The 19,367-nt window shown below is 29.2% G+C and overlaps 3 protein-coding genes across 4 annotated transcripts; all 3 read right to left on the bottom strand.

The window, feature by feature from the left end:
* Positions 1-233: 233 nt before the first annotated feature.
* LOC113854657 (protein SRG1-like) lies at positions 234-2,341 on the bottom strand. Its single transcript, XM_027485798.1, has 4 exons — positions 2,077-2,341; positions 1,506-1,753; positions 906-1,230; positions 234-491 (listed from the first exon to the last, which is right to left on the bottom strand). The coding sequence occupies exons 1-4, from the start codon at positions 2,329-2,331 to the stop codon at positions 234-236; spliced, it is 1,086 nt and encodes a 361-aa protein (XP_027341599.1). The 5' UTR covers positions 2,332-2,341.
* Positions 2,342-8,848: 6,507 nt separating this feature from the next.
* On the bottom strand, positions 8,849-11,446 carry LOC113854656 (protein SRG1-like). Its single transcript, XM_027485797.1, has 4 exons — positions 11,137-11,446; positions 10,737-10,984; positions 10,310-10,634; positions 8,849-9,313 (listed from the first exon to the last, which is right to left on the bottom strand). Exons 1-4 carry the CDS (start codon positions 11,389-11,391, stop codon positions 9,071-9,073), a joined length of 1,071 nt encoding a protein of 356 aa, XP_027341598.1. The 5' UTR covers positions 11,392-11,446; the 3' UTR covers positions 8,849-9,070.
* Positions 10,199-19,050, bottom strand: LOC113854660 (protein NEOXANTHIN-DEFICIENT 1). Of its 2 annotated transcripts, XM_027485801.1 has the most exons (14): positions 18,775-19,050; positions 18,556-18,623; positions 18,248-18,331; positions 17,777-17,840; positions 17,525-17,571; positions 15,818-15,872; positions 15,311-15,349; positions 14,787-14,961; positions 14,361-14,424; positions 14,230-14,286; positions 13,849-14,095; positions 11,137-11,477; positions 10,737-10,984; positions 10,199-10,634 (listed from the first exon to the last, which is right to left on the bottom strand). In XM_027485801.1, exons 2-12 carry the CDS (start codon positions 18,618-18,620, stop codon positions 11,445-11,447), a joined length of 930 nt encoding a protein of 309 aa, XP_027341602.1. In that variant the 5' UTR covers positions 18,621-18,623; positions 18,775-19,050; the 3' UTR covers positions 10,199-10,634; positions 10,737-10,984; positions 11,137-11,444. The 2 variants fall into 2 exon arrangements, with proteins under 2 accessions (XP_027341602.1, XP_027341603.1); XM_027485802.1 differs by lacking the exons at positions 10,199-10,634; positions 10,737-10,984; positions 11,137-11,477 and having other exon boundaries at positions 11,746-14,095; positions 18,556-18,637; positions 18,825-19,049.
* Between the last annotated feature and the right edge of the window lie 317 nt (positions 19,051-19,367).

Here is a 19,367-nt window from a genome sequence, read left to right as displayed (position 1 = left end):
TTACAGAAAAAATATGGAGAGTCAAATAAAGGTAAAGTATAAAAACTGAGAATTGTTTATTCCTTGCAATATTAATTATTCAAATGCAAATCAACAAGAAAATATGACCAGTTTGGCTAGGCCTTATTGATTATAACATTAGTTTTACAAGGCTTCATTCCGGTGTGACTTCATAATAACAGCAATTCACTAACTTCATAAAGTGCAGTAAATGGATATTAATTTGATTGGCTTCAAGGGTGATCATGCTCAATTCTCATGGCGTCTACGTAAGACTTTCCCTCAAGTTTACGAGAAAAAAGACACTTAAAGTACTCCTTTACTCCAATTCTTTTGAATTGTGCAGGTGTTTGTTCAGTGATCAAACTTGTCGCAGGACCCATCATTCCATCTTGATTTGGGCTATAGAATGTTGCAATTGAAAGTCTTTCTTTTTCAGAATTTACTGTTGCTCGATGTTCAATACTTCGGTATATTCCATTCGTTATAATCTAACATGTAAAAATATGATCAGTAAATAAAATTAAAATCAAGTAAGGTACTCCATACTCATGAATTGACAATAAGACTTCTTAATTTGTTTTTATCCCTTTCAGTCCAATCATGACTCAGCTAATGATATTAGAGTAACCCAATATTTTGACAACGCTACAAAATTTGAAGAAGGCATACATGTAAATTCATAAAATTTTAAAATGTTTTATAATATATATTTCAAATCAAACATATCAATATTAATTAAAGTATTGATTAGAACATCCACTTATAAGTGAAAATTTACTCATAAATTAACATGAACATGAAATCAAGTTATGGACTCAACATGCATGCTCTAAGTGGAAATTCATGGATCTTCTTGAACCAGTTGATATTGTAAAATTGCACAATAAGAAGGGATATATTACCTCCAATATGTCTCCAACATTGACAATGAAGGCATTAGGTAAGGGTTTCACTGGAATCCAAACATCATCTTTTCTTATTTGGAGTCCATCAACTTCATTGGCTTGTAGGAGAATAGTGAGTCCTATTCCATCTGAATGGGGAGTGAGGCCAATAACCTTTTCTGGTTGTGGACATGGTGGGTAATAATTCATCCTCATCAATTGTAACCCATCTTCAAATAATTCTCTCATTTCCTTTTCTTCCATCTTCAAAGCCTTTCCCATGTGGAAAATTAAAACCATGGCTAGATCTTTCATCTCCTGTGAGTAAAGCTCTAGGGTGTCCCTACAAGACAAAGAGAAGTGAAGAAGGTATGCGAATTCTAAGATCTAGGACTTGCTTGTTTTATAGTTGGATAGTCAATTAATTGTTGCATTTTTCAATACAAGCATACATTCCAATAAAAATATGTGGTTAAAATTAATTTATATCCACACATCTTAAAAACATTCAAAATTAATTTGATCAATATCATATTTACTCAAGTTTATATCAAACAGACATTAAATAAGCACTCAAATAGTACTTGAGGACTACAGTGAGGGAAAGAAAGAGAGAACCTGAACGGAAGAGGGAGTTGTGGAAATAAGTGGCGCATTCTGGAGCTTTTGGGAAGGGTGGTCATGTAAAAAAGGTCAGCCCAGTCAAGTTTTTGGTCTTCACTCATAACAAATGCTTGTCCAAACCCCTCCATATGTTGCGGACTCTGCCAAAACTTTCTCTTCTCTGACATTGGAAGGTTGAAGAAATCCTCAATCCCCAACTTCACTTTCTCCACCAAGGAAGAGTTAACACCATGATTCACCAGCTACCAAAAGATTAACAATTTCATTATTTAAATCAATTCATAATTTTCAAAATTTTGAATTTATCAGCATATATAACCTGCTATATATTAGTTAATTAGTTTTTCTATTCAAGTACACATAATAAAAGAATCTATATAATAATATTTTTTTATAAGGAATCAAAGTAATCTATTTATGATATTAAAGATGATGATTCTTAATTTTTAAAAATTATTATTTATTAATTTTTAATACATATAAAATAATCTAGAATCAAAGTCCAAAAGAACGATATGTGATATATAGCTATTTGGAAAATGAAGGACAAAGAGAGAAAAGAGACCTGAAAGAAACCCCATTCTTTGCAAGCAAGGTGAAGCTTATTCAATTCTGAACTCCCATATTCTAGAGAAAGCAAGCTTTGCATGTCAATAACTGGAATCTCAAGGATACTATTATCTTGAGAGAAGAGCACCATGTCTTCATGCTGTTGAGGCTGAATGTATCTTTGTGGAACCGTAGACAAGTTTTGTTTAGTCAATTCTTGAACTGATGGTACCAAAAGTGAAGTCCCTGATGGGTTCTTTATCTCTTCCATTATTTGAACTAGCCTTCGTCCTATGTATGTTATTCTCAATATATATAATTTCGAGTAACTCACAACTTTGTCCTATGTACAATGCTTGTGTGTACGTGTTATCTAGGGCATGGTACAAGAGCAAACTCCCATGATGCGTGTATGAAACATCAAATATCTATTTGTATAAATATGAATTGGGAGGTGGTGGATAGCCTCAATACATTAGTATAAGATACTAGGCTTAAATGTATTATCCTAAATTAAGTTTACTTTTTATGTAAATATTTACGACAATATTGATTGTTATTTTTCTCTAATATTCTAAGTATAATAAATGAAATATGTATACTAATTAAGTATTTAAAAGATTAAAAATATTAATCAAAAATCAATTAAACAATTATTGAATAATAATAATAATTTTATTATTGATATAGTTTTGTAAGATAAATAAATAAAAATAATATTCATTCTGAAAAATATAAAAAATATTTTATTATTTGAAAATTATATATTATTTTTTAAATACTTAAAAAGATTGCTTTTAATAAACTGTAAAAGTAGTTACGAATAATAATATATCTCAACGTGTGTTTTAATATCGATTTACCAGTAGGCATGACATTAAGAGTTTAGGTAGTAGTAAAGCTGCTGATTTAGGATCATTAATATTAAATTTAGTCAAATCTAAATATATTTTAATGTTGTAAATAATATTTTTTATGTTAAAATATAATTTATCGTGATTTTACTGTATTTTCAAATGCATATATAAAGGATTTGTTCAGAATGCCCTTCGGTTTAGGTGACTGGCCTAACTTTGGTTTATGTTTAATCCCTTCTCTCTCTCCTTTTTTTTTTTATGAATTTTTACTATTAGGTTGACTGGTATTAAAGAATTTGGACTCACGTTATATTTAATGAAACTTACATACTTTTTTTTAATAATAAAAAAGTATTCACTTTCATAAAACAAAATAAAAGTATAAAATTTATCCGATCAAGCAAATTTTCATCTCTCCACTCATATATATTATGCTCTACTTAGTGAAAAAGTTATCAATAATATCATTTTACAAAAGGCCATTTACACCAAATCATTATAAATAAAAAAAAATACTTTCAAACGAATTTATTGAATAATATATTATTGGGTTTATTTCTCACAGCTATATGAATTGTGAAAAAAGTTACGTCTCACGCAAAATTTTTTTTTTTAAATCTCAATAACTTGTACTATGGTAACAAAAAAAAACTCTCTAAATTATTTATCTAAAATATTAACTGTGAATTTGAAGTTTAAAAATTTTTAATAAATTTTTATTATAAAATAAAATTAATTAATTTTTATATTTAAATTTGAGTTTATATGTTTAAATATAAAAAAAATTTCTTTATAAAATTTTTATTATAAATCAAAATTGATTCATTGTCTCGTTAAAATTTAAACTTGTATGTTATATTAACTAAATAGTCTACGTTCAAATAAACAAAATATTAATAAATAAATAAAAAGATCAAAGTAATATAAAATTTACAGAGAGACAAAAAAAACGAAAGAAATATAAAAAAAATACTCTTAATTATGAAAATGATTAACTTTATTAGCATAAAAAAACAACAAGACAGAAGATATTTAAAATGCTACTATGAGTTAAACAGTATTTTATCCTTACATTCATTTATAATTTAGAAGGTATTAAATTTTATTAAAGTTTTAATTTGTAAGAATGATTCACATATTATCTCTCTCTAAAGTTTTGAGCAATTGTATGAATTTGTGCCGAAGTAAAAAATGTAAAATAGTGTAGCATTGTTTATATCAATTTTCTAACTTTTAATACTTTAATTTTTAAACACAGTTTATATTTATTTTGTTTATATACTCTAAAGAAATTTACTTACCAATAATTAAAAATAAGATAGGATCCATTGACACCAGGACTTACACTTAGTGTCAATAGATCCTATCCCATATATAATTAAGAATCAAATTTATACAAAATATTTGAAGAATTTAACAATTTATTAATAATTTTTTTCAAATCATGTGTATTTAATTATATATTTTTTTGTACTTTTTGTTTTGTTTTCCATCTAGTTTAATATGGATCTAATCCTGTACTTTGCATACACAAGGATTCTTGAAACCTTAATTAAATAATACTGAACTGCTTGTCACTCAAACTAATTTTTGTTAATTTTTTTTTTACTTTTTTAAGTAGTGTACATCTTTAAATAATATAAAAATAAAATAAAAATATTATTGTATACATGTCAGTAATTCTTAAAACAATGTGATTTCTTAATTATTAAGCAATGATATCATAAGTAATGGACCTTTATTTTTTACTTAGGTAGATCTACAGATATATTTTATTCATGGTAATTATATTTAAGCTGAATAACATTATTACAAGCAATAAAATTTATATTCAAAAGATCACATATTAAACTAGAATGGTATGGATTAGTTGATCCACTAAAAATATATAAAAATTTTGTTTTATTTTCAATAACATTATCGATTATATTTTTTTTTCTCTTTCATTTTTTTTAAAAACCTCCCTTGTCCTTCTATTGATCCTAATAAATTATGTGAGTCTCGACATATAATTATCATATGATGTTATCGTTTTAGATGCATCTCTTGACTTTTTTAAAACTAAAAATGCATTTTGTTTTAAAAGAAAGGTGGTGTTTGTCCGATCGAAGACATATTGAGAAGGTGTGCTTAATTTTCTTTTAAGAATTATCTCCCATTTATGTCTCGTGACTAAAAGTTAAATAATAAAAATATCCCGTGAATAAATTTATCTAACTCGACTTAAATAATTGAAATATAATATAATCATTAAATATCAAGTAACTAAAAAATTTCAAAGGCACAGTAAATAGATGACTACAAAATATTTAGGTGTGAGAAGTATTTAGTGAGACCCACCAGTTTCTATTATTTGTACAAAGTCTCGAGCAATTCTGCTTTAGTGACACATTCGCATAATCTTGAGTAAAAGTTACGGCTTTGACTTCAATGCCCGCATAATAATTGGGAGCATGCATGTTCAAAATACTCTTGTCCCTTCTTTTAAATAATAAATAAATAGATGGCTCAGATCAACGACATATACATAACCTAAAAGATGGAATAAAAATGAAAAACAACAAAAATTAGCATCTTAGTCCATCTAAAATATTTGTTTGAATTTTCACCATGCTTTTCTCTTGGTGCTTTGAATATGGAAGCTTTAACACTCAAATTAATCGTGTGTTTGATTCTGTGTTTTTATTCAAGAGTTAGCACACAATATTCACGCTACCGAAAGTAAAGTACAAATTGAAAAGGTGCGCGTCTTAAAATATATTTGAAAGTTAGAAAAGGAAGAGGAAGACAATTTTTATTTTTAATTAATATTTTTATTTTCTACTTTTTAAAATAACATATTAATATAATTTAATATTTGATATTTTATTTATTTTATAAATATTAATAACTATTTAAAAATAAAATATTTATCTCTTCCGTCCGTTTCTTCCTAAACTCAACTCTGAAGTTGCATTTCAAACGGTAACTAATAATGGTTAAAGGTTCTCGAGACACTTCCTACTACCTCATTGTGCCGGCGGAAGGGGAAGGAGAGGCAAACTTGGAAATGAAAACCGACGAGGACGTTGATACATACATTCTGGGGTTTGAAAAAATTATGATTATCTTAAAATTTTAAAAAAAGTTAGCACATACTTTTAAAAATAATTTTTAACATATATCTCATTAAGTATATATTAAAGAAATTATTTAATAAAATAACTATTTTGAATTTATATACTATGTATAGTTTAATAATTTATTATAACTTAAATATAAATTTTTATTTAATAAAAATAAATATTAACAATATCTAAAAACTATAAAATTTTGTCGAACAAAAAAAATTAAGTTTTATTTGAAGTGATGCAAAACAACATTGGATCAAAAGATAGTTGTGGTTAAACCTCCACCAATCAACACTCCCTTATTTAACGCGGTTAAGTTAGCACTTGAACCACAACCAATGATTTCTTAAGTGAGGACAAATGTCCACAATACCTATTTCATCATAAGCACAACTTGCGCATCAAAGTTCTTGATTTGGAAAAGTCAAATTTACTTGAAACCTGCTACAACCGTCAAATGTAGTTCATGTCACTATAAATTCAAGCCAAAAGATAAACTAATGTCTATATAAAGGAAGAAAACTTCAGACTTTAGAGATGTTACACACACTTTGCCTTACATATATTCTTTAGCTTCATGCCCTTTCTTCAATAGTCAGAAAGTTTTTTATTACAAACTAAAATTAATTTATTACATTTAAACTTAAATTTATATATTTGATATTCAAATTTTTTTTATATTTATCTCAAATCAAAATTGAAACTTAAATTTTACGTTACGTTAACTAAATAGTTCAAATCTACATAAACTAAGGTAAATAGAGAAAAAAAGAGAACAGATTATTTTTTTCATTCGTCTTCTTTGTTCTTCTGATTTTTCATGAAAATTTTCATGTATTTAAGACAAAACTTGTGTAAAGAGTACGTTCTTTGTTGATTTCGTGTTTGTATCTTCAATTTGAGGTAAGGGAGACTCTACTCCATCTCATTGTGCTTTGTATTCGTTTATTTGACTATTTATTTCAATGTGGTTAGGATAAAATGTAGAGATATATGTGTGTTGATGTACATTTTGTGTTGATCATGAATCGTGTTGAAAATAATGTGTGTTTGAATATAATGCAATTGGATGTAGGTATACGTGCCGTGTGTGAATGTGAATATTGGTATGTAATTTAGATTGTAGATGAAATTATGTGTTAGCATGTTATCGCTTGATATTGAATAATTTAAATGGTTAGAAATGTATGTGAATGATATGTTAGATGCGATTATGAATATTTTGGAAATTATGAATAGTTCAACGATACACTAGAGTGTGAAAGATGGGGCGGTAGAAATACCTTGGGAAAAAAGGGTGGTGGTGACATCAACAATGAGCGTGGGTGCACCATATGCCACACACTCTCTTCCTAACTCGACTTCTGACTAATACCTTTGCTAAGAGATCTGTGACTGCACACATTGTATCCGTTAGGTGGGAGTTATTCGGTGACTATATATGGTGTGAATATGTTATTATTGAATTCAATTATAATTAATCATTTACAAGTGCAAGTGCAACAAGAGTAGATAAAATTATTTTATTACTCTCAATTAGAGAAGACATTTTGTTAACCTAACAATAGAAAAAAAAATAATGAAAAAGAATTATATATAATATAAACAAGTATACAAAAAGATGATAAATGAGACAGACTAATGATAAACATAATCAAGACAGTAAAAATGCAAACTAACTATATGCATATAAGATATATCAAATAATAGTAATACAAAAGACTCTAATAAATATGATTCTATCTATTAGTAGATATATAGTAAAACACTCTTTAACTCAAACGAAAAATATTAGAATTTATAATTTAATATTTTATTTATTTTAAAATTTAATTTATTTAATATAATATAATATTATAATTTTTATATAAAATTATTTAATATATTATTATAAATTTTATGAATTTAAATAAGTCAAGTAAAGTTAAGCTTTAAAAATATAGGTTATAAGGCCCTGTGAGAGCATTAATCCATTTTCATCCTTAACCGCATCTCATAATGAAAATAAATGTAGAGTTAAAATTTGTTGCCTAAATCTATAGCTATTGGAAAGCTTTGATCACTTATATACATCAAATGCTATCTTAAATGCTTCACTCCCTCATGGTCCCTAGTCGAAACCCTTTACTTCCTTTGCCCCTTAGCAACAACAAATCTCCCTCCAATGCTACCTTCAATTTCTTAAAAAATTTAAAATTTTTTACCAACACATTTTGATGATGTTTGTAAGCAAAAATGTTGAACAAAAATATGCAGTGCAGCCCTTGTTTAAGTAAGCAATATTAAAGGATGATCCTTTGATAACACTAACTGATCTTTCTTCCCTTTTTAATTTTCTCTGTGCTTCAATGTTCTTCTTTGCATAGCAACCTTAACTATCTCTACTACCCTAAACTTCCATTCAACATAGCTTAACCCTTAAATTTCTATCTCCTCCTTTGTCATCTTCATCAAAGAATTCACCTGCCATTGTCAACAACATCTTCGTTGATAAACTAGAGATTCTAATTGCACTCTATACCATCCTTGACTCTTTGCATTTTTATATCACTTGTCTATGGCACAATAATCTGTCATCTTCAACTACCTTTCATTCTGCTTTCATTGAGGTAACGATTTTTATTTTTTTTTTAGTTTATTGTATAGATTTCTTAGTTTTGGATTTTGATATTCAAATGCAAATTTAGGTAAAGGGGCAATCACAATTCTAACTATAGTGATTGTCACGAAAGAAGAGAAGAGAGTTTTTAAATTTCATCCTTCAATTTTAGAGTTACACTAGTGTAAAAAGTCTATATATATATACAAAAGAAAACATTTCATCATCTAAGTATACAGAAAAAAAAGAGTCAATTTTCAAGACACACATTTTGATATTGTAGATATGTCTTAGGTTTAGGATATGAAGACTTTAAATAAATTATACTTTATCAAATTAAAAGGAATAATAGCAAGCTAATAATAAGGCACGCACTTGGACTAGGATCAAGCAATGACATGAGAGCATAGTATGACAAGCAAATGAGTCGTTTCAAAGGTGATGCTATGTTCTCAGTGAATCTAGGAAAGATTTTCCTTCAAGTTTACGAGCAAATAAGTTCTCCAAGAAGTCCTTTAATTCAATACTTTTGAACCGTGCTGGTGTTTTCTCACTGATCAAGCTTGCTGCAGGACCTATCACTCCATCATGTCTTGAAGTGTGGAATGTTGCAATTGAAATCCTTTCTTTTTCATAGTTCACTGTTGCACGATGCTCAATACTTCGATATATTCCATTAGTTATAATCTGTCATGTAAAACATGCAAACAAAAATAAGAGTTATACTATTTAAACATATTTTTACAATACTTTTCGTAATAGTACCTGTCTCCTTATTTCTATCTATTACATCATATATCATAGGTCATTTTTTTCTCTCTTTTTATTTCTCTCAAAATTGTAGAATTATTTTTGTACAATTTAAAAATTTCTCAAAGCAAAATCATTAAGTTGAATCAAATTTAATATAACCAATTGTGGGTTTTGGAATTAATAAAAAATAATAAATTTGGTCCAAATACATATGAAACGTATTAACTAAGAGTGAGAATAGTTAATTTTCAACATGTAATTAATCACGATATATTATTAAAATTATATTTATTAAAATAATGTTAACTATTTATATATGATATTATATAAATGAGATTAATTTCTTCTTTCACATTGTCACTAAATATTTTATATATACGTATATACATATGTGAAAGATTAAAAGTTTCTTAAAATTTTATGAACACCTTAAAATAGTCACCTGATTTTATATTCTAATATTGATAATTCACACTAAGATTTAATGAATAATAATAATAATACAAGGAATTTTTCTGATATAAAATTTTGAATAATTTTTTAATCTAAAATATTACCAAGTTATACATATGTTATTAATTCAAGTTTTAAGCATAATTACAAATTTTGAAATATTAAAGCATTGTATTGAGTTTGGGGCGCATTAGATTGAGGTAGATACGCAGAAAAGATGACATGGATATGGAAACTTCCTTTTGATCTAACTTGAACAAATATACTTACCCTGGACTTCGCAACCACCTTACCAAACGCCTAATTGCTTCTGATAGTTAGTATTCACACATAATGCTATAACATAATTAAAATGTTGCTCTTTACCCAACACCCACTCAATTATAATAGTAGAATTTCAGGAATCTGGTCAAACCATACTATGAAAGTGTGATAAGAATGTAATATGGACATATACGTATATATTACGGTTATTACCTCCAGCATGTCGCCAACGTTTACAATGAAGGCATTAGGGAGGGGTTTGACAGGGACCCACATGCCATCTTTCCTTATCTGGAGACCTTCTACTTCATTGGCTTGTAGGAGTATAGTGAGACCAACTCCATCTGAATGGGGTGTGAGGCCAATAACCTTTTCTGGTTGAGGGCATGGTGGGTAATAGTTCATCCTCATAGACTGCATCCCAACTTCAAATAACTCTCTCATTTCATTTTCTTCCATCTTTAGAGCTTTTCCCATTTGTTCAACGATAACCATGGCTAGTTTTTCGATTTCTTGTGAGTAATGTTCTAAAGTGTCCCTACATGACAAAGAGCATGTAGTTACTAGCTAGACATGCAAAAAAAAATTTTGAAGTAATTAGTATGTAAACAGACACACACGTGTATAAGAGAAAGAGAACCTGAAAGGAAGAGGAAAGTGTGGAAACAAGTGGGGCATTCTCAAATGTTTTGGAAGAGTGGTCATAAAGAAGAGATCAGCCCAATCAAGTTTTTGGTCTTCGCTCACAACAAATGCTTGTCCAAACCCTTCCATGTGTTGTGGACTCTGCCAAAACTTTCTCTTTTCTGACATTGGAAGGTTGAAGAAATCTTGAATCTCCAATTTTACTTTCTCAACCAAGGAAGAGCTAACACCATGGTTTATCAGCTAAAAGAATAACTAATATTTCAAAATATATTTGTCATAGTTTTACCTTTTATATGATTTATTTTATTCATATAAAATTTCTAGAATCCATAATCAAACAGAAAGATGCGTTACAAAGAAATTGAAGGATAGAAAGTAGAATTTATAAATACCTGGAAGAATCCCCATTCTTTGCAAGCAAGGTGAAGCTTATTCAATTCTGAACTCCCAGATTCTACAGAATGCAAATTCTGCATGTCAATAACTGGAATGTCAAGTTTACTATTACCTTCTTCAGATATGACCACAATGTCTTCATGTTGAGGTTGAGTGTATCTTTGTGGAACTATAGACAACTTTTTCTTAGCCAATTCTTGAACTGATGGTACCAGAAGAGAAGTCCCTGATAGGTTCTTCATCTCTTCCATGGTTAAGTGTCTGCCCTATGCGCTTCTCAGTATAACTAGTGACTCACATTTTATTATATTTTCTTCCCACACCTACCTTGCCAATCCTGGAATTATTAAATGCCCAAAATCATCTCAATTTAGGAGGATGATAAACGTGTAATATGACGGTTGGTGAGGACTTTTGTGTTGAGTGACTTTCAATATTCATATATAATTTGTCATGGAATTGGTGGACATGATGTTGAGTACAAGTGGGGCTTAAATTTGACCAATGTTTGCGTTTATTCAAATGCGAAATCAAATTGGCAACTAATTTACACACAAAAAAAAAGAGTTTATTCCATCACTTGTTTTTTCTTTTTTTTTTCTTATCTCCTTTTTTCTTACACCCAAAAGACGCCCTTTTAAGGAATGTCAAAATATTACATCACCCTAATAATTATTATTATTATCCAATTCATTATTTTATTTTATTTTTTTCTTCCTTGTTTCATTCCTCGTCTAAAGAATGTTTAAGATGACAACCTCATTAAAATTAACCAATGTTAAGGCATGCGAACATTTCTTGAATATTACTTGTTTTGTTACTTTTTCACGCTACAGAGTATCATGGCCATGGTTAAATAATTCAGGTAGGTTGTGCTTTTCATCCATGACTTTTTTTGTTTATAATAAAATTAAATTTACAAGTTATTCATCTAATTAAAAACATAAACAAATATTATCTGAAAATAAAATACAATAACAATATAAGCCTTATCTCACTAAATATAATCCGTTATCTAAAAACCGATCGAACATACATATAAAACAGTTTTATATGCGACATAAACATGTTACAAAGAGCACAAAAGAAATGTAAGGGGAAAGTGACGCAAGATAAACATTAGGCATCCTTTTTACGTCTACTCAGTATCAACTCCTTTCCTTTAAAAAAAAGAAAACTAAATAGTTGTAATTAAAAAGTAAGAACAATAAAAAAAACTGAAAACAAAACTAACTACTTATTTAGTGATAGTATCTTCACTCTAGTCTAGGTAAAAATATGTTACCCATATGAAGTTATAATAAAACTGTTCAGTTATGTTACGTGTCAATTTATTTATGAGAACTTTGTTTCTCTCTTAGAATAGCATTTTAGTATTTTATTGCAAATGACATTCTATTTGGCTAATTTTTTGTTTTTGTTTCCTGTGTTGTGTTTTTTCTTTTCACAGGTACTGTGCTATTTGCCACATAAATATGTCCCTCCTCCTTACAGCAGCTAAGACCAATGAATTCTACGACAAGAAGATAATGGAATGACAGAATTTGAGCTTAGAAAATTTAAATCATATAGGATGGAATTTATGGCTGTGAAAAGTGAGGAATAGAAAAGATGTAGGAAAGGGAAAGTAAAAACTAGAATGCAGATAACATGTTTTTACATGTTAGTGTACTGTTCTTGGTGTGAACAAGTTATGCCATTTGGTTCTCTAAGTAGGTGTTCGGATTTACCGTAAAAAACTGTGTAACTACAACAATGGATAGAAGTTATTTTTTGTGTGTTTAAATTCACCTTTAAATGACTATATATTCATATTTACTTAAATGCCATCAGTCGTAACTTTTTATGTTAAATTCATGTTTACTAATTTTTCAACCTTGAAACACTCATTATGGTGTGAATTGGACCCACATTAATCGTTTGTTTCTGTCAACAAGTATGTAAATCTAAACATGCACAAAATATTTTATTGGGCCAAGGAGCATTTAAGGCACTCTAAAGTCCAATGTACCTTCCTTACAATATTTCCTGCGTCCAAAAGCAGATAATTTAAGCCCCCAACTCACACCTTCTGTGATAGAATATTCAGCGGTTAAGAATCATGACTTACCCGCAGATAAACAAGTTTCTATCATCAGATACACACTTTCCATACATCATTATTTTGTTAGAATATATATATATATATAGTGCCTATGCGTATATTTCACATTCCCCTCATCATTGAATCAACACCTTCACCTACATCTTTTACCTTAAACAATCTAACGGGCTTTTGGGCTCATAAAGGTTCGGTAAGATCATGGATAAAACTATGCCTTTATTTAGGCAACTAGATCCTCTATCCAGTACCCTTAGTAAAAACAAAATTAGCACGTCTGTTTTATTTTACTTTTTTCAACGGTGTTATTAGGCTGAGTTCAAACATCTAAAATATTATATTTTTATTGAGAAAAAATATATATATTACATTTTAATGCAAATTCGGAAGATATTGCCTGCTCTTAATTTTGATAATCGGTAATATATTAGAATAAGTTTCTATTATGTGTTTCTTTCTTTTGTTAGCTCTGAAAAGTTGAAGCTACAAGATAGCAAAAAAGTAGAGGGGAATTACATTAATAAATAATTGTTACAGCAAAAAATCTCAAAACAAATAATCAGTTCTGCATTTGCAAAACTGAGCTGCTTTATGGAACAGAACTGACCGTAGTTTGTAAAGAATTTGAGTAGTGGGAAAGTACAATGGGAGCTTGAACCTGCATCTTCATTTGACTAAACTTGAGTGCTAATATGGGTTTTGATAACATCACACAAGTGCTGAAATTTTGTCCATCATTTCTATGATCTTCAGCCTCATTGCTAATGCCTCCACACCCTTCTAAAGATTGTTCATTGTCATCATTTGTTGAAGGGAACGCTCCCGAAACCTTCAACGGTTGCAATGCTTGCACCCTATTCATTGAGAAGCTATTTCAGACTCTTGATTGGCTCATATGTCAAAAATCATAACATGTAAATAGTATGCAATGCAAGGAAAACTTGCATTGATTGGTTTTTTTTCGTGCTTTTGAAGTAGAAAAGAAAACCTGCATTCCATCTGGCAAGAGTACTTTAGGAGATTAGGATTATATTCTGTACCACCACTGCAATTTTGGAACAAAATAATGAATATAGGTTATGGATTACTCTGGTAGCAGAATGTGGACTACTAATTTACCTAAAACTTGGTAGTGTCATTCTGATTGTTGGCCCCATCCAGTGGCCAGAGCTCAATGCAGGCACTGATATAAACAGGCTTGTAATTAGTAAAACCTTATTGTGTCAATAACAATTAGAGGGAAACTACAGAAATAAAACACAACGAAAACTATTGTGGTGCATAGCAATTTCTACCCTCACGCTATTGTTAGCACTATTAACACCATGTCAAGCATTTTGAATAACTATAAGCAGAATCACTCTATGGGAAATTTTTGTTCATTAATGACCCCAAGTTGGTGCATACTCAATTATTCATTGATTATTTTAAGGTAAAATTAAGCAATCATTCTGAAAGAGACTAAAGCAACAAGAGGCATAGGCAAGTGCAAAATATAACCAGAGATGTATCTTTCAATCAAATCAAATCATAAAATCCACTCACCTGGACTGGTGAGACTAATATTAATATTACAAGTATCTTCTGCATCAAGACATTTGATTTTGGTTACTTGAACATTCAGGTGATCCGTTGGATTGGAGGACTTGGCATCAATTCCAGTCATATTAAAAAATCCACTCCTTCTGCCCCTCGGTTGTTTTGAGATTGCTTTAATTGTCTGTTCGAAGAATGAACAAATCAATGTATGCAATCTTCATGCCCAAAATGGCCTAGACTTTACAGAATTCAATTTTTTTTCTCGTATCAAGTTACTGTAGTCTAAACCTGTGGTTTTAGATCTTCCTTATTGGCACACAACGCAATATCAAATCTACAGTAGATTCTAAAATTATGTTAAATTGGACGCTTAACTCAACGTAAAAAGCTAAGTCATAAAAAAATATACTATTTTAACCTTTATAAACTCTATTTTGACCGTATTTAAAATCGACGTGAGATCTCTACATGGAGCAATACATCAACCTAAAAGATTGTACTACAATGATGCATTAAATCTAAAGAATTACCTTGGAAAACCTAGCCATCTGACTTGGTAGCCCCACCTCCTGAAGAAAAAATGCGAAATACATCAATGAAAATATAACAACAAACTCAATTACAAAAGTTTATCTCAAACCATGGTGATTGGCCTACTAAAGAGAGCATTTCTCATGTAGCTTAAGGTAGCATACTAGCATTTGACAGAAGTGCTAAAAGGAGATATAACACAACATTTTGATTCTATTCTACGTTTGGTACTTCATAGAATAAAATAAAACAAAGTTAGAAAATGGTAAATCTTGATTCTACCAAAAAGAGTAGAATAAAGGGGAGCAGAACATAACAGGGCGTTTCATTTTATTCTATCCACAGTCAAATGCTACCTAAATGTATGTCAATTACATATGTAACATTATTTATGAATTATTTTGAACAGCTCATACAACTTCACTCTCCTCCTTTGTGATAAGGTAAATTTCAATAAATTTTTATAAACATTATTTAGTATGCTTCTGGGAATTTTCTTCTCCTACCTTTCTTCCGTGACAACAAGCCTCATCGTTATTCACGTACACTCTCGATGCCCATCTTTTAACAAAAAGAAAAAAGAGTTAAAATCACAGCTTTATACAACAAAAAGAAAATTTTTAAAAATTTGCTGTACAATCGTTCCTAAAATTAATGCTTCATAAAATTGTTATGATTAATCATTTAATCAAACGTAAGAATTTGGAGTTAAAGCATAAACTAATTTCAAAAAGAAAAATGCAACATGCTTTAAAAAGAAAGGAAGAAGAATAGCACCAAAAGAGAAAGGCATCCAGAGAGTTAATCCGCTATGATTCATCGATATATATAAGGCAAATGTTAACAGCTCTGAAAACACTGATAAGCAATTTTTCATATAATTCGTTGATTAACATGGGCTTCAAAGTCTACTGAATAACCTCAACCAAGTGTTATGACATAATGGCTTGTTAATTGAAATATAATGTATCATTATTTTACTACAAAGGATGATGAAGTAATCTGTGTCATTTATAATTCTTTAGTCAGCTCAGCGTATTCTTCTTAATAATTTTCTTAATATTAAATGAAATATTGATAAAAATATATGCATTGACTTTTTTTTAAATACAAAAAGTAAATAAATTTTTACATAATAAAATTTTATGAAAAAAAGTATTAGTACATGTTTGATAATGCTTAAATTTGAGTAATACTTGAATTTTTTTAAGAAAATCTTAGGAAGCAAATAAAATAATAATTGTTTTTTTAAAATAAATCAAACTATATATGACTAAGATGATTTAGATTTATTCATTATATTAGAGAAAATTGTGTACAGCTTATCTTTATGCGCATGTTCAAGAGAATGGATCGTATGAATTTTATAATATATATATATATATATATATAGATTTAAATATGTCATTGGTTCTTACATTTTTGTGAGTTTTTATTTTGATTTATTTCACTTATGTGACTAACTAAATACTGTCATGAGTTAATTTTTTGTCTAGCCATATCACTGAGAGAAGCTAAAATAAAAAATTCATAAAAATATAAAGACCAAAATAAAAAATGTTCAAAAGAAATAAAATAAAATAAAACTCACAACAACACAAAATAAAAAATATATATTTAAGACATTATTTGACAAATACTAAGAGTATACAGGTTTGCAAGACTCCAAATAATTTTTTTTTAATTTTATTTATTGTGAGACATTGTAATACATTTATTTAAGTCTAAGTTTTCCTAATCAATATCATAAAAGTATTAGTTAAAAATTTATTAAAAATTACAATATGCATGTATTAATAACATTTTTCACAAAAAATCTCTTCTTTAACTTTTTATTAAGATAATAAATAAGAAATAAAATAATTATGTATATGGTTATTTATAATATAATTTTTTTTATAATTAAATTTTAATTAATAACTAAAAATGTAGTTAAAAAATGTTAAAAATTACGTTAAGCTGAACATATGTGGGATCTACACAGGCTAAGCCAAACTCATTTTGATTGGTCAACTAACAGGTAACAGCAGCAGCCCACATGCAAAACTACAACGACTTCAAAAACAACCTTTGAAAACAAATATTTTTATGACTTTGGAACTATAACCATGTTCCATTTCAGTGCTACTCAGCCTATTTTTCTCCACAGTTTATTAAATAATGGAAGAATTAAAAAGTTGCAATAATATAAGAGATGAAAAATGGGAACATACGCGCAGGATGTTGGGCGGTTCCATACAAGTCCTGCAATCACAACAAGCTGCTAGCCATCACAAAGTTATTATGTCAGCAACACATTGCAGTAATAAAAATTTAATAATATTTATTATATTTGAGATTTAAGATTAACAAAATTGATAAAAAGAAAATACCATGTCTTTTTAATTTCCAAGGACCCAGAATTTAAGGAAATGTGATTCATAAAACATCTGAAGCAAAAGCTGAGAGTAAAAAAATAGCATCACCTCATCAAAGACTCCAACGGGACTGTCCTCATAACTGGCTAGAAAGAAGCCACCTAGAGTGTACCTGAAGTAATGAAGAAACTAAGCAATCACAAGTTTCAAAAATAATCTTTTATGTTACATCACCCCTCTTCTCACTCCACTCCTCAACCGCGTGTTTAGAATACTTCCATTTTAGAATTAAAATAAATCATTAGAAAATCATATATAAAATTGCTTGAATGTACAAGTCATCAAAGAATATACACAAAACGATTGAGCAAAACAATTGAATTCTTGAAACAATTCCAACCAAGCGGTTTTTCATACAATCACTCATTTATATATGAAATTAATTGTCTCATTTTGAAAGCAAGATAATATAATTCAATTAGGAAATAAACTAGCATAAAACCACTTGTCCTTTTAATTGCATAAACTAATCCCAGCAGTGACCCATCTAAAGCAAGTTTGATAAGAACAAGTACCTACCCAAAAGCTTCAACCAATTTAAATTCTTTTGGAATGCATGCTCGAGCTTTCTCTGCCTTCACAAGGTGGAGTTGATACCACGCACTGACAAACCCAAAAACAGAACTAGTTATAACTTGTTTGTATTCGTGTTTAAATGATCATGATTCCACGTTTACTTCTTCAACGCTACAAAGTTAATTTTTGTATTGAATATACGTTTACAATTACTTCATCCTATTTCTAAATACACACTTGGTTAAACCCCACCCACAGAGACAATAACAGAGCAGAACATCAAAAAGAAATTGGTACACTTGCACACTTACCTGCCTCTAAATACCCACGGAGGCTTGCCATACCCAGACGAAGATTTACCCTCTAAAGCTTCCATGAACTCTGAATAAAGAACTAGTGAAATTTGCAAGAAACAGATTAGCTAGCAATTGTACTAATTGATTGTAGAAGTTATGATGAAAAAACAGTATGTATTTCTGAGTGATGATACACTAATTACATTTATGAAACAAGCAAAGCAACATATATACCGCGGTTATATTTTACAGTATCACATTAACATAAGGAAGCCAGAACTTACATAATTGTGCTTGGTGGCCTAAGAAATGAACGAAAGAAGCGAAAGGGTAGGTGAAGTTAAGGATTTTTTCCTGAAGGAGTGTCGAAAGCACGGTGAATGAAGATGGAAGTGGTGGGAAAACGGTGAGAGAAGAAGAAAAGGAGTGACACAAGAGGTAAGGTATGGTACAGAACTGGAATATGTGGAAATGAATGGATAAACCGACACTTCATCCACCGTGTCCTTTTGTAAGGACATAAACCAAACAATGATACAATGTTTGGCGCCAACATAAAAAAAAGGGGAAATGTTTCTCATACATTTAGAGGACACAATATTAATTTTTATACGTTGAAATAACATATTCTCTAAGTAAAAATCACGCCCTTTCACCAAAACATATCTTAGATCCGGAAAAAAAAAATTATTTTTGTTTTTACATTAAGGATAACTTATAGTCTTTTAATTCACATGAGAAAATTAATTTCTTTCGACACGTAAAGATGGTATAAGTAAATTTTACCTTTCCAATACAATTTAATTAGGGTTTAATTTTATATTTGC

The sequence above is a fragment of the Abrus precatorius genome, unplaced genomic scaffold, assembly GCF_003935025.1.
Source record: "Abrus precatorius isolate BTA unplaced genomic scaffold, Abrus_2018 Scaffold11, whole genome shotgun sequence".
In the NCBI taxonomy this organism is placed as follows: Eukaryota; Viridiplantae; Streptophyta; class Magnoliopsida; order Fabales; family Fabaceae; genus Abrus; species Abrus precatorius.
This window is presented reverse-complemented; position numbering and strand designations above follow the sequence as displayed.

Bases quoted from the DNA above. Each gene is read 5' to 3' on its own strand.
- LOC113854657 (XM_027485798.1), bottom strand. From the start codon at position 2,331: ATGGAAGAGATAAAGAACCCATCAGGGACTTCACTTTTGGTACCATCA. The intron at 1,231-1,505 runs GTTCTCTCTTTC...TTTGTCTTGTAG, and splicing joins CAACTCCCTCTTCCGTTCAG to GGACACCCTAGAGCTTTACT. The intron at 492-905 runs GTAATATATCCC...TTTACATGTTAG, and splicing joins ATGTTGGAGACATATTGGAG to ATTATAACGAATGGAATATA.
- LOC113854656 (XM_027485797.1), bottom strand. From the start codon at position 11,391: ATGGAAGAGATGAAGAACCTATCAGGGACTTCTCTTCTGGTACCATCA. The intron at 10,635-10,736 runs GTTCTCTTTCTC...TTTGTCATGTAG, and splicing joins CACTTTCCTCTTCCTTTCAG to GGACACTTTAGAACATTACT. The intron at 9,314-10,309 runs GTAATAACCGTA...TTTACATGACAG, and splicing joins ACGTTGGCGACATGCTGGAG to ATTATAACTAATGGAATATA.
- LOC113854660 (XM_027485801.1), bottom strand. From the start codon at position 18,620: ATGGAAGCTTTAGAGGGTAAATCTTCGTCTGGGTATGGCAAGCCTCCG. The intron at 18,332-18,555 runs GTAAGTGTGCAA...TGGGTTTGTCAG, and splicing joins CCGTGGGTATTTAGAGGCAG to TGCGTGGTATCAACTCCACC. The intron at 17,572-17,776 runs GTGATGCTATTT...GATGGCTAGCAG, and splicing joins CCGTTGGAGTCTTTGATGAG to CTTGTTGTGATTGCAGGACT.